At 43.7% G+C, this 12969-nt stretch overlaps 1 protein-coding gene and 1 pseudogene across 1 annotated transcript; one reads left to right on the top strand and one right to left on the bottom strand.

The window, feature by feature from the left end:
* Positions 1-648: 648 nt before the first annotated feature.
* Positions 649-2123, bottom strand: LOC111144753 (interferon-induced protein with tetratricopeptide repeats 2-like). Its single transcript, XM_022499192.1, is given in 2 exon segments — positions 649-1727; positions 1730-2123. Coding segments are annotated over 2 exon segments (1332 nt in total). The 5' UTR covers positions 1983-2123.
* Positions 2124-5936: 3813 nt separating this feature from the next.
* LOC111144696 lies at positions 5937-6300 on the top strand (annotated as a pseudogene).
* Positions 6301-12969: the final 6669 nt, after the last annotated feature.

Here is a 12969-nt window from a genome sequence, read left to right on the forward strand (position 1 = left end):
AATTCCAGAATTCATAGTGTGGTTGAATTCATAGTGTGGTTGACTTTTTAGAGGTCCCTCTTCTATGAAACGTGTTTCATAGTGTGGTTGAATTCCTTAATACTTTTGCCCTTTTGTGTTTTGTTTCATACTTACAGCTTCCAGACTGTGTGATCTGAAAAATCCTCTCAAGAATTCCTCTAGAAATGTTGTGATTTCTGTTTCTGAAACATTTAAATCTTTGGTTTGTATGGAATTCATTTGGGAGTGTAAGGAGCAAGGAAGGAGGACCAGGCCCCAGTGCTGCTGTCTTCCCTTGTTCCCGTAAGCAGTGTTGAGTACCCACTGTGTCCCAAGCCGAGGGCAAGGCGTGGGACGAGAGCTGGATGGTACAGAGTCCCACGGTCCCAAAGCAAGTGCTTGCCCTCAAAGGAGATTTTGCTCAAAATATCTGTAGGACAGAGGAAAAATGATTCTGCATTTCCAGGTCTGGCTGAGAGAATTTTGGGAAACCCAGAAAAAGAGACAACAACATGAGAAGCCCAGCCATCTGGCTCACCTCCTGCCAGTTGTGGTTTCTCAGTCTTTCTGCGTCCCTGTTTCCCTCCCCTTCGTAACCACCTTGCCAGGCCTCCTACACCTCTCTCTTGCTCTCGCTCTGACTCTTCTCTATATGAGGCCCCGGGACTGGTTACAGGCTCTCTCTAGGGCGTTCTGCTTCTCTGGATGGTGGGTCCCACCTGCTTCCATGGTCTTTTCCTCACTGCCCTTCTCAGCCCGCAGGGCAGGGGGGACAACACCGCTGGCCTCTGCTGGCACACTGTCCCATGGGTGCCCCTTTCTATTCAGCTCCCAAATGAATCTGGAGAGATGCCAACCCATGGCATCGGAGGTATTTTTAGAGAGTCGTTTGTGGGCAATTTTTCTTAGGTTGACAATCAGCTTTTCCTTCTCAGTCACTGTCCCGTTGATGTTCAAACCCTGCAGGTAGTGGTGGATGGCAGTGTCGTCCCGCAGTCGCCGGTACTGCTGGAAGTGTCCATAGCGCAGGCAGAGCACTTGTCTCTTGGCGGGAGGCAGATCCTTACTGAATTCTTTCTGGAAGTAATACTCTGCCTTATCATACTGGCCAGTGATGGCATAGAGGCAGGCAGGGTCAGAGCAGGCACGGGGAATGTTAACATTCAACTCGACAACTCTCTTAAAGTGATCCAGTGCGTGTCTCGTCATCTCCCACAGCTCTGCTTCCTTCTCCTTCGTGGCATACCTCCGTGACTTCTGTATTTGCCCGATTTTGGCTCTGTAGCAGCATGCGATCTGCAGATGTTGAAAAACGTTGTTTGGTACCAATTCTAAAGCCTTTTTAAGTAATTCGATAGCCGTGTGTAGAGTATCTTTATTTCGGTAATACTTGGCCGCACTGCAGAGTACGTCTGTGAGGCATGGCGTTTTCTTCAAGGCCTCTTCGACTAGCTTATCTCCTTCAGCTTGTTTCTGGGTCTTCTGGAGAGTCAGAGGCAGGAGAACATGAACATACTGGTTATCAGGATTCAGCTGGATGGCCCGCCTCAGAAGGCGAACGGTGTTCTCTATTGGTGCTTTGTCACCCAGACTGTAGAGTGTGATGGCCAGTCCCAGGGAGAATTCCGGATTGGTGGGGTTTTTTTGCAAAGCCTTCTCAAAACACACCTTTGCCCATTCATAATACTTTTCTCCCCATTTTAAAAGGGCCCATCCTTTTTCACAATTTCTAGACATTCAATTCTGTAAGAGCTCGCAAACTTCTTGCAAAGATGTCCTACCTTGTCAATGTAAGCCTGTGCTTCTGGAAGCCTGCCCATGTGATAATAGACCCAGGCGTAGTTTCCCCAGGTGACCAGACTTCGGATTTTGCCTTGGCGGGCCTGTATGTGCAGGATAAACTCTTCTGCTTGCTGTAAATATCCCAGAGCCTCCTCGTTCTGGCCTCGGAGGTGTTTAACATAGGCAAACAGATTGTACATGATTGCTCTGAATTCTTTGTTTAGAAACTGTACCTGGTCACACACTCTGTTCTCCAAGTCATCTAAGGAACTTTCTTCATATAAATTCCAGGTAAAATGGCATTTCAGTTGTAGTAAGCTATTCTCCAGGGAATGTTTGGTGATTTCCCTGGGGAAGAAGAGCAGACATTTGGGGATGTGAATGAGCGGATGGACAAAGCAACAGGTTTAGGGCATGGCTACTTGACCACTTCTGAGAAGGCCCAAACAATGCTGGCACTCTGATCCAGAATTGTGAGAAATGAATTTCTGTTGTTTATAAGCTACCCAGTCTGTGGTATCTTGTGATAGACCCCCAAAGGGATGGAGATGATGGGATGGCCCAGAAAGAAAGGGGGAGTGGAGGAAATTTATTACCCAGGGACACCCCAAGTCCACCTGTCTTAGAGAAGGACGGGCACAGGCATTCTGGAGCTCCAGCTGCAACAGAAGGAAATTTCTCTGTAGAAATTGTTGGAGAATGGTGCGGGAGGTGAGTAATAATATTTAGTGAGGTTGGTTTTTTGTTTCTTTTCTCGAGCATGGACACCAGGGTGTGAGCCTGGGCTTCTGATCCACCCCAATATTCAGGGGAACTAAGAGGAAATGCTGGGCTTAAGACACCAAGAGATGAGAGAGGAATCATTTGGGGCTGGATGTGAAGATATCCCTCGGGGGTCCTTTCCTAGGGATGGAGTGTGCACAGAGTGTTAATTTATTCAGGTTGACCCGGGACAGGCTTTTGGCCCTTCTGACGTGGGGCCAACAAGTGTGGCCCCATCTGTGTTACCGTCTCTTCCTTTGCTGAGCTGGCTCTTTGGGCAGATTCACGAACTAGAACAGCTCCAATGTCCTCCACCCTCTACCTGGGTGGGTGCCCCCTGATGCTGCAGGTCCACCACCCTTTCGATTTGCTCAGTGGCCACAAAGACAGTAGTCTGGTTCCTTACAGAGACAAAGGGACATCTGGAGCATAAGAGACACAGGACACAAAGAGCCCACATGCAAATGCTATTCACAAAAATCAAAGGGCAAACTAGAAAACAGAAATTAAAAGATTATAAGCATGGCAATACCTAATTTAATTATCAATTAGGTATTAATTAATTAATACCTAATTTACTACCTAAAAGGCTCTTTTAGTATTTGTATTTCAGAAGATACTTAGACGAGCAGGTAGTTCAAAATTCATCAACACACATATTAAAAAAAGGTCACTGATCAAAGAAATGCAAATTAAATCAATAGCATTTCAGTGCCATTAAAACTTCGGTTACAGAAAAAGATTTTGAAAAAATCACAGCTGGGCACTTTTACTTGTACATGAGGGTTTGGAACACATTTTGACATAGAACTTTCAGGGAACTGTGGCAAAACATACAAGAAGCTCTTGACATAAAAATTTGTATGTTAAGAATGTATAGAAAACCAGACATTCAGTCAGAGGTTGTGACGGCCTATGGATGTGTCCACTTGGCTAGGTTATCGTGCATGGTTATCCGCTCAAACATGAACCTAAATGTTGCTGTGAAGGTATCTTGGAGACATGATAAAGTCCACAAGCATTTAATTTTAAGTAAGAAAGATTATTTTACATAACCTGGGTGGGCCTGGCTTAACCAGTCAAAAGGCTCGGGAGATAGTGCTGAGGCTTCCCGATGCAGAAATTCTGCCAGTGACGGCAGCCCTCATCATCACCTAGGCCGATTCCTTACATCATGTCTCTTCCTGTATCTCTCCTGCTGTCTGCTTCTCTGCTGCACCCTGACTGCCACAGAAGTCTGTGAATGAGGGATGTTCATCACAGGATGAGTTACAACTGCCTAAAACTGTAGGTGATGGTGGAAAAACATATTTGAAGGTATCATGAGACTACCCATGGGACACATGAGACCGTTTTAGCTCCCTCCTCAAATCCTACTATGATGACATGGTTTATGAAGGCTTCTAACCCTGAAGGAAAGGGAACACAAAGACAGCAAGATCTTGGAAACCCTGGCACATTTAGGCGAGTGGGGATTGCTTTTACCAAACACGGGAACATGGGAGAGCTAACTCTGCCAAAAGGGGGGACCCACCCAAGAAGCAACCCATTGGTAAAGCAGAATTCCCAAAGGCTCAGGAGTTAGCAGCACCGAGGTGCTGCAGAAATGTGTGTGTGTGAGTGTGAGTGTGCGTGTGTGTGTATGAGAGAGAGAGAGAGAGAGAGAGAGAATGAACTGGGGTCCCTGGGCTCTCCCGCAATAGAAAACGACCAGAAGCCAAATTGGAAGCTCCAGGCAAGTCTTACTGGGGGCTTATGCTCAAGCACAAGGCGAACACCACAAAGAAAAGGGTCCTTCATGCTGGCTCACGGAACAAACGCCAGGGAAAGATTTTAAAGAGACTGAGGAAAGAAGTGACCTCTAAGGACTAGGGGGCTGGGGTGGGGGGTAGAGGGTGTAGGGATGGAGGAGAGACTGGAGTTGCGTGCGCAGGCGCAGTAGACAGACCCTGCCTCGTGGGTCCCCTCAGCTCGTTAAATCTCCACCGTGGGGTGCGATTTTTATGTTACAACGTGGGACACAGCTTGTCAAAGGGTCAGCGCTGGGGTCCACCTCGGAGCAGACTGGTTTGGTTCTGTCTTCGCCCGGCTTCGTGGTGGAGGCCCGTTTGGTAAGCTCCTGCCTCCTGCGTTCCCGCAAGATGTGTTACTCCGAAGCGCGGCTTCAGCTGTCAGGGAGCCCCGGGGTTCAGGTCAGGATGGAGGGGACCCCCAGTCCAGCCCGGCTCTGTCTCAGCAGGAAGACTGATGAAAAGTCAGCTTAAGAAGAAGCTGTTCTCGGGAGCCTGGGTGGCTCAGTGGATTAAAGCCTCTGCCTTTGGCTCCGGTCATGATCCCAGGGTCATGGGATCGAGCCCTGCATCGGGCTCTCTGCTCGGCGGAGAGCCTGCTTCCTCCTCCCTCTCTCTGCCTGCCTCTCTGCCTACTTGTGATCTGTCTGTCAAATAAATAAATAAAATCTTTAAAATATAAAGGAGGAAAAAAAAAAAAAAAAAAAAAAAGCTGTCCCTACAGACTCTGGCTCCGGTCCATGCACAGAAGGTTGAAGGTGTGCCCTGTGCAGAGGGTGAGACGGACGGTCCTGGGCCGCCGTTACAGGCACCGCAAACCAGAGAATTAAATAAATTTTGCGTGTGGCATGTTGAGACCACGTCTTCCCGAGTTAGTTCTAAAAATGCTGCCGCCGGGCTTACTCCTTCCGGGCAAGGGACGAGTCGCCTGTTACGGAGGAAGCGGAGGACGTCCAGGTCACCGACATCAGGAGTTTCTCGTCCCATGGCGTGGTGGGGGTCCCCATATAAGGACCCCCTTGCAGGAGCTCCAGGCTCCCGGCGGGCTCTTTAGCGTTTCTTTCTCAGTCATGAACTGGGCGTCAGGGAATCCCCAGATATTTTAGGAAAGCCTCGCACCTGCAGGACAGTGGCCCGAACAGGCACGTGGTAAAAGTGTCCCGAAGGGAGCAGAAGACTTAAAACAACAAGAACAGAACAAATAAAGGGTCATTGATAAATTGAGATACGGGAGAAGACGCTGCATCCATGGAATAAAAGAAAATGCTTTGAAAAACTCCCAAACATTTAAAGAACATGGAAGAAGTCTTGGAAATTAAAACAATTAAATTAGGTGGAAAAACTCAAAAGCTTATGATTGAAAGGACAAATGGTAAGAAAAAAAATTAGAGGGACAGACTTGGAGGACCGACATCTGAATAATATGAATTCTAGAGGGGACAAGGGAAAGGAAAGGAAGAAAGAACATTCTAGAAGAGTGCGGCAGAGTTTCCTCTGAATGGGAAGGCTGTAAGTTTCCGCGTGGTAAAAAGAAACTTTAGCCCCTTTCGTCAGACATCTTAGTGAAGCTGCAGGGGGAGCAGCGGCTCCCCGAGCTTTGCGATGCCACCCGAGGATGAGAAGAAGAAAGATGCTGGGAAGCTGGCCAAGAAAGACAAAGATCCAGGGCACAGATCTGGGGGTGAGGCCAGAAACAAGTGGTGCAAAGGCAAAGCTCGGAACAAGCTCAATAACCCAGTGTCATTTGACAAAGTGACATATGACAAGTCTGTGCGGAAGTTCTCATTATAAGCTTAGACCCCCAGTAGCTGTCTCTGAGAGACTCAGGATTCCTCCGCCAGGACAGCCTTTCGGGAGCTCCTTGGTCAAAGACTGAGATTAAACTGGTCTCAAAGTCGGAGCTCAAGTCGTTTACACCAGAAACACTGAAAGTGGAGGTGTCCCAGGTGCTGGTGAAGATGCTTGAACATGTCCTACCAAATGTACATTTTGAGGAATAAAACTTTATTTAAAAAAAAAAAAAAACTCTTACCAAGTATGTGATGGTAAGCTTTTAGAACACTACTGACAGAAAATTCTATAGTTCCTGGGGGAAAAGGATTTATATAACACAACAAGAATCCAAATGCTGTTGAACAACTGAACAACGATGAGAAAAACGAGAAGACAACGGAGGAATGTCTTCCAAAAACTGTGGAAAGAGAATTTTAAATTTAGAATTCTTAACATAACCACATAATCATTAAAATTCAAGGAAAGTGTGAAGACCCTTTCATACACTTAAATAAAAAATTTATGTTACAGACACTTGCTCAGGAAGCTCAGAGGAGATGCCCTCTGAAAATTAAGAGTAAACTCAGGTAGTAAATAAAGAAGTAAGATTTAATAAACAGGATGAACTGCAAGAGAGGCTCTTACATAAGATGCAGGGGAGAAGGAAATACTCCATACTCCCCCCACCAACCTGGAGATCAGCCAGTGTAGACAGGAGTAGCTCAAAGGTCCTGTGAGTGATCACCACTGAAATACGACAATGGCAGACTGCCTCAGGTTTGAAAATATGGAAAGGAGCTTTGTTCAACTAGACTAGAGCTTGGGGCCGAGATGGTGATAAGTGTTTAGAAACAGAAGAAAAAGAAACAACCCCCCCACTTTTGTTTGTTGTTTCCTTTAGCTTCAGAAAAAAATGAAACAAAATACAGGAAAAGAAAGCTCATGGTAGATAGAACAAGACAAGGCTCAGCTGTGAATAGGGTTTATGGGATTGTAAGAATCCAAATTCTGAATATTGATCCAACCAAAGTCACAAAATGATATTGGGAGGGGAGGATGTAGGGAAGGAGGTTTGTAAGTGTGCGTGTGTGTGTGTATTGGGGAAGGGGTGCTGTGGTGGAAAACAGATAATGGCTAAAATTTAAAAATCAAGAGCTTCCAATACAAGCATATTATTTAAGTATATGGTTATAAATAGCACAATAGTCACTGAAAGAATTACTGGTTGCCTCTGGGGAGTGGGAAATATGGTTGGGGGTGATGGCTGCTGTTTTGCTGACCTTGTAGATGATGTTGACTATTTAAGTGTTGTGAATGCATAAATTCGATTATAAAGGAAGGAATCCGGAAAGAAGGAGGGAAGGAGGGAAGCATCGAAAGGGGGAAGGAGAGAGGGAAGAAAGAACAAAGGGAAAGAAGGAAGGAAGAAATCATGATACATCCATATTTTGCAGCATTATTGAAGCCCTCGAAAATCATTGAAAAATTTTACTGATGACACAATATGATGTTAAGTGAAAATATAAGATGAAACTGTATGGAATCTACGTATGGAATCTATACTTTTAACTTTGAAAAGATTTCCCCCACAATCTATTTACTGAAGTGTGTGTGTGTGTGTGTGTGTGTGTGTGTGTGTATGTACACACATATATTGTTGAAATAGTTTATTTCTGGTTGGTTATATAAGAGACGACTGCATTTTCCCCCTTAGACTAGCTGGGATTTTTCCAAAGTTCTTTAGCGTGCTCATAGTATCTTTATCTTGAAAAAAGTCCTTCATGAGCCTAGTTGGTTTTTGTTTGTTTGTGTTTTAAAGGTCACCGAAGATTAAAAACAAAACAGAAAAGGAAAGTGTGGGTACTGGGACTGATGGAACCCAATTTCTCTGGAGGCTCTGGGGAACCTCAGGGATGTGAATTCCGGTTTAGTGCCCGACTGCAGTTCTTTGGAAAAGAATAGTTCAATCCAGCCCATCCTTTAGTCAGGACATCCAATGCTGAGCTTATAAAGAGTACGCTTCCCTTAAAAATTCTGATTAAATAACCCCAAGCTCCTGACTTTTCCTTTCAAATGGAAAACAGGAAGACAAAAGCTTGTAAGACTATTTCTGCCCGGTTGGCATCCTGAGCTGATGAAAATTTGCCTGAAACGGAATGAAGTAAACTTGCCCCTCCCCCTCCCCCCAATGCCTCCAGTGCCTTTTCTTCCCTCCTCCAGCCTCTGGCCACGTCCTGGCTAGGATTTCTTTTAAAAGCTTCTACTGGGGAGAGAGCCTGTGTGTGTCTGAAAAGTGCTGCAAAATTTAAAATGCGTGCAATGATTATTATCTAGATGTAAGGTATATTAAATATTTAAGCCGGCGCCGAAATCTAGCACTTAAGAAAAATTTGTCTTGACATTTTTCAAAGACTCTAGACACAATTTCAAGAGATCAATGCAAGATAAAACCTTTTACCTCATGGTGGGAGGCTTTGGGCTGCCCAGCTGTCCTGCAGTGTTCTGGAAGGGCTGATTTGCTGCTCCAAAATCTGCCTGAGCTGCAAGCCGCCTTGGCCCCCTGGCAGCCTAGTAGTCTTTAAGCCCAAGTGATTGATTAACTAAACCTTTCTTGCCATTTCCAGAGATCAGGCGTTCTTGAGAGGAGCAGAGTATTTTCTGCACCTCACTGAACTCTCCTGCACCACCTGCTGGTCACCAAGGAACCAGATCTCTTGCAGAACTTCTGAGCACCATGATAACATCCGTAGCTGTTACAGACCACAGCACTCCCTTAATGAATTCACTGCCCTAACCCCTTTAAAAATCTCTGGGCCAGGCAGAAACCTTGGAGTTGGCCTTTGGACAAGAGTCCACCTACCGCCTTCTCCCCAGGTGGCTAGCCAAGAGTGTAAAGCTCATACTCCTTTCCGTTAAAAACTCCCACCTTCAGTACTGGCTTTTGGAGCAAGGAGCAGCCTGAGGAAGAGAAGCACAGCATTGCTAACAAGGGGTACCTCTCTGTGCTTGCACATCTGAATGAAATGTATCCTGGCAAGTGCAACTGGCTTTCAGCCATGCTGGTTTCCTGTTGGGGGAAAAGGAGACATGACCAAGGAGAGCTTCGATCTTTCCGACTGGAAACTCAACTGGGACAAAATGTTTTGGAGAAAGCATATGTGAGGATGTTCAAGGTGGAGGAAAATTTCCTGGAGGGAGGACCCGACCTGTAGCAGTCAGAGAACTAGAAATCGCAGGGACTGCTGAACCCGTGTGTCTTCAGGAAGCCATGGCCACGGTCAGACCACTGACTAATACTGATGGCAAAGCTCTGCTCAGCGCTTTGTAGGACTCATCTGATTTACTCCGTTTGACCCCCACGTGAGAGATGGCCGTTTAGCAGATGAATAATAGAACACTCAGCCTGCTTATGGGTCATGCCCAGGGAGGCTAGTCCAGATCTGTCTGACTCAAGGACCTCGCTTGTTTAATTGTGGGGCCTATGAGCAAGGAGTCTCTTGATCTAAAGATCTCAACTACATGGTTCATTTATACACTGCTGACAGGAGCATAAGTTGGTTCAGCCATTATGGAAAACAGTATGAAGCTTCCTCAAAAAATTGAAAATTGGGGGCACCTGGGTGGGTCCGTTATCTATCTATCTGATTATTTATGTACCCATCTATTATCTGTCTCTCTCTCTGTCAGTCTGTCTGAGAATCTTTTGCTCAGACTTGAGAAATTCTTTCAGTAGGTTACTGGCCATATTTATCTGGGATAATCCTGAGTTAAGAGCTAGGAAACTTCAGCCTGTGAGCCAAATCCATTCCTCTGCTTATTTTTGTATAGTCCTCAAGTTAAGAATGCTTAAAAAAAATTTTTTTTTTTTTTTTTACAATTTTAGGTTTGTAAACACACACATACATATGCTCACACAGAAAAACATGACAGAGACCATTTGTGGCTCACAAGGGCTAGAATTAGAATTATCTACTATCTGGCCCTCTGCGGAAAAAAATTGCTGACCCCTAACATAAGTGAATTCGGTAAGTCTAAAATGGAATTTATCTTTCTCCCCAAACTCCTCTTCTTCTAGTCCCTATATTCATGAAAGGCCCCATAATTTACCCAATTATGCTGCCTCATGGATGAGTAAAGATCCAGGGGAATGTTTCATATTTACTGCCTGCCATGTCCAGATTTGCTTAGGGGACAGTTGCTACCATTAGAACATGCTTTTCTCCATGGGATATTTCTTCCGTCTTCTCCAGCTTCTTCAGTGAGCCCCAGGGCAGCTGGCTGGCCGAGTGCATAGGACATGGCCTGTCTTCAGAGTTTACTTCTTGTGGCTGGAAGCTGCTTTGTTGCAGATGTACCAACTGTTTTCTTGTAGGAGTTCACTCCTTTCTTAATTCTCTCTGGAAGTAGCCTCTTGCTTTTCCACACTTCACTGTCTCCATGTACCTATGAGCCAGGTGTCGGTAGGCAGCAGATATTCTCATTGGACTCAGCAGCTGCCTTTAAAGAATTTGAGCCACTACCGGGAACAACATGGAGTTTCCTTAAGAATTTGAAACTACCACGTGATCCGGCAATTCCACTTCCCGGTATATATCTGAAGGAAAGGAAGCCACTATGTTGAAGAGCATTACTTACAACAGCCAAGACATGGAAGTAATGTAAGTGTCCGTCGATGGATGAATAAGAAAAAAAATGTGGTGTATGTATAATGGAATATTACTCAGTAATGAAAACGGAAATGTTGCCATTATGTTAAGTGAACTAAGAGAAAGACACATACTGTATGACCTCACTTATATGTGAAATATTAAAAAAAACAAGCCCAAACTCATAGAATAAGGGATCAAATTTGTGGTTGCCAGAGAGACAGGAGTCTTGGGGAGTTGGGTGGTCATATGTGCAAGCTTCTGGTTATAAGATAAATGAGTACTGGGGATGTAATATACCACATGACCACAGTTAACAACGCATTGTGGTACATGTGAAAGTTGCCAAGAGAGTAGGTGCTAAAAGTTCTCATCACAAGGAAAAAAATTTTTTTGTAACAAAAGTTTTTGTGAGGTGATGAATGTTAATGTTGTGATAACAATCTCACAATATGTAGGAATGTCAAGTCGGTAGGCTATATACCTTAAACAGGGTTGTCAATTATATCTCAATAAAAAAGGAAAGAAAAAATAACAGTAAATTACCTTATTGAAAAAAAAATTGATAGCACACCTTAGAGCCTGTACAGTTTATTCATTCCCATAGGCTTTTGCATTTTGAACTTGTTTGACTTTTTCCCTAGAGTAATTTCAGGTCTGGAAAACCAGGTAGGCTGTTTTTGGTAAAAATCCATAAACCTTTTATAAGTAATTCAGAGCTTTTTCCAGATTTTCTGTTCTATGTCAAGCTTTGCCACACTAGAAAGTATGAAGTTTGCATCAAGGCCTCTATTAATGACCTCTCTACTCCTTCTTCATGCTTCTTCTGAAGTTTCAAGGCCAAAATAATTTAAGGTATTATTGGTTAAGATTCAGCTCCAAGACCTTTCTCAGGAAATGGAGGGATTTCTCTGTTGGTCATCTCTATCGTTCTTTGTGGTTTGGGTAGAATTTCTTGTCTCCAACCCGGGGTCATGGCAGGACCTTGGTTTTTGCCATCTGGAAATGGCATCTGAAAATCTGCATCTGGAAATCTGAGATCCTTCTTGAAGATGGGAGCATTCTTCACTGTCATTTTGCCCTGGGTTCCACCACCTGCCACTCAGAGAGAAAGTTAATCCCCAGATGTTTTCCAGAACTGTCCCCCAACCTCATGGCTGCCTAGGGCCTCCCCATACCCTACATCCATCCTCTTCTATGGAATAGTTTCTTTCGACTATTCACCGATGAGCAGACTCTCACCAAACTAAGCAGAAGGGAGAAAGGTGGGATATGTCACAGAAGGGAGAAGGTGGGACAGCCAGGTTTCTGTTCATCCCTAAAATCTGGAGTCTCAGATGAACACATCACACCAAACAGATTCTCATGACCTGCGAGGTTTGAACAATTCTCATCTCCCCTCCTTTTTTTAAACTGCTCTACTTCTGTTGATGCAGCCAAAAATGGCGGCTATTTTTCTGGGACATATCATCTTCATACCAGCTGATCCTTCACACAAGCCATGTTCTTAAGTGTATTTGCATATGAGCCACAGTAAAGCAATTGTTGATAAAAATCTTTTCCATTCTGTTTCCATTATATATTCTTTAAGAATATATTTTATTTATTATACTTCTATTTAGGGCATATTTGTATATTCTTTTAAATGATATTATATATGAAATTTAAAATTAATATTTTATATTATGGAATATAAATACATATGTGTAAATACACTACTATTATAGCAATATTTAAATATAACATAAATATAATACAATAAAACTATATCAATATATTGTATAGTATTTATATTATCATAATATATTTTCTACATAGTATGTAAAAGTGATATATTCTATCACATATCATATTCTACATCTATATAATTTGTGTGTCTGTAACAGTAATATATATTCTATGTGCTTCTAGTATTACTTCTTTTAAACCTGTGTTAAGACTTTATATTTTTCACAACTCAATTATATTTTGTGAGATTTCTTACTTTTTCAGAGTGTGAAGGCCTATTTGGAGCCCATCTATAATTTTATTTTTGGAGCTAATATTCCAAACTAACATAATGCATTTGTCTAGTCCTCTAGCCCTGAAGTAAAATAGGGCAACACTCTAGCTGTGTGTCTTTGGGAAAGTTACTCAACCTTTCTTTGCCTCTGATTCTTAACATATTCGTTTGTATAAGGATTAAATGAAATAAACCCAAAAAAGCCCCAAGGATG

Source organism: Enhydra lutris, unplaced genomic scaffold, assembly GCF_002288905.1.
Source record: "Enhydra lutris kenyoni isolate GAN:26980312 unplaced genomic scaffold, ASM228890v2 scaffoldscaffold12, whole genome shotgun sequence".
Lineage (NCBI taxonomy): Eukaryota > Metazoa > Chordata > Mammalia > Carnivora > Mustelidae > Enhydra > Enhydra lutris.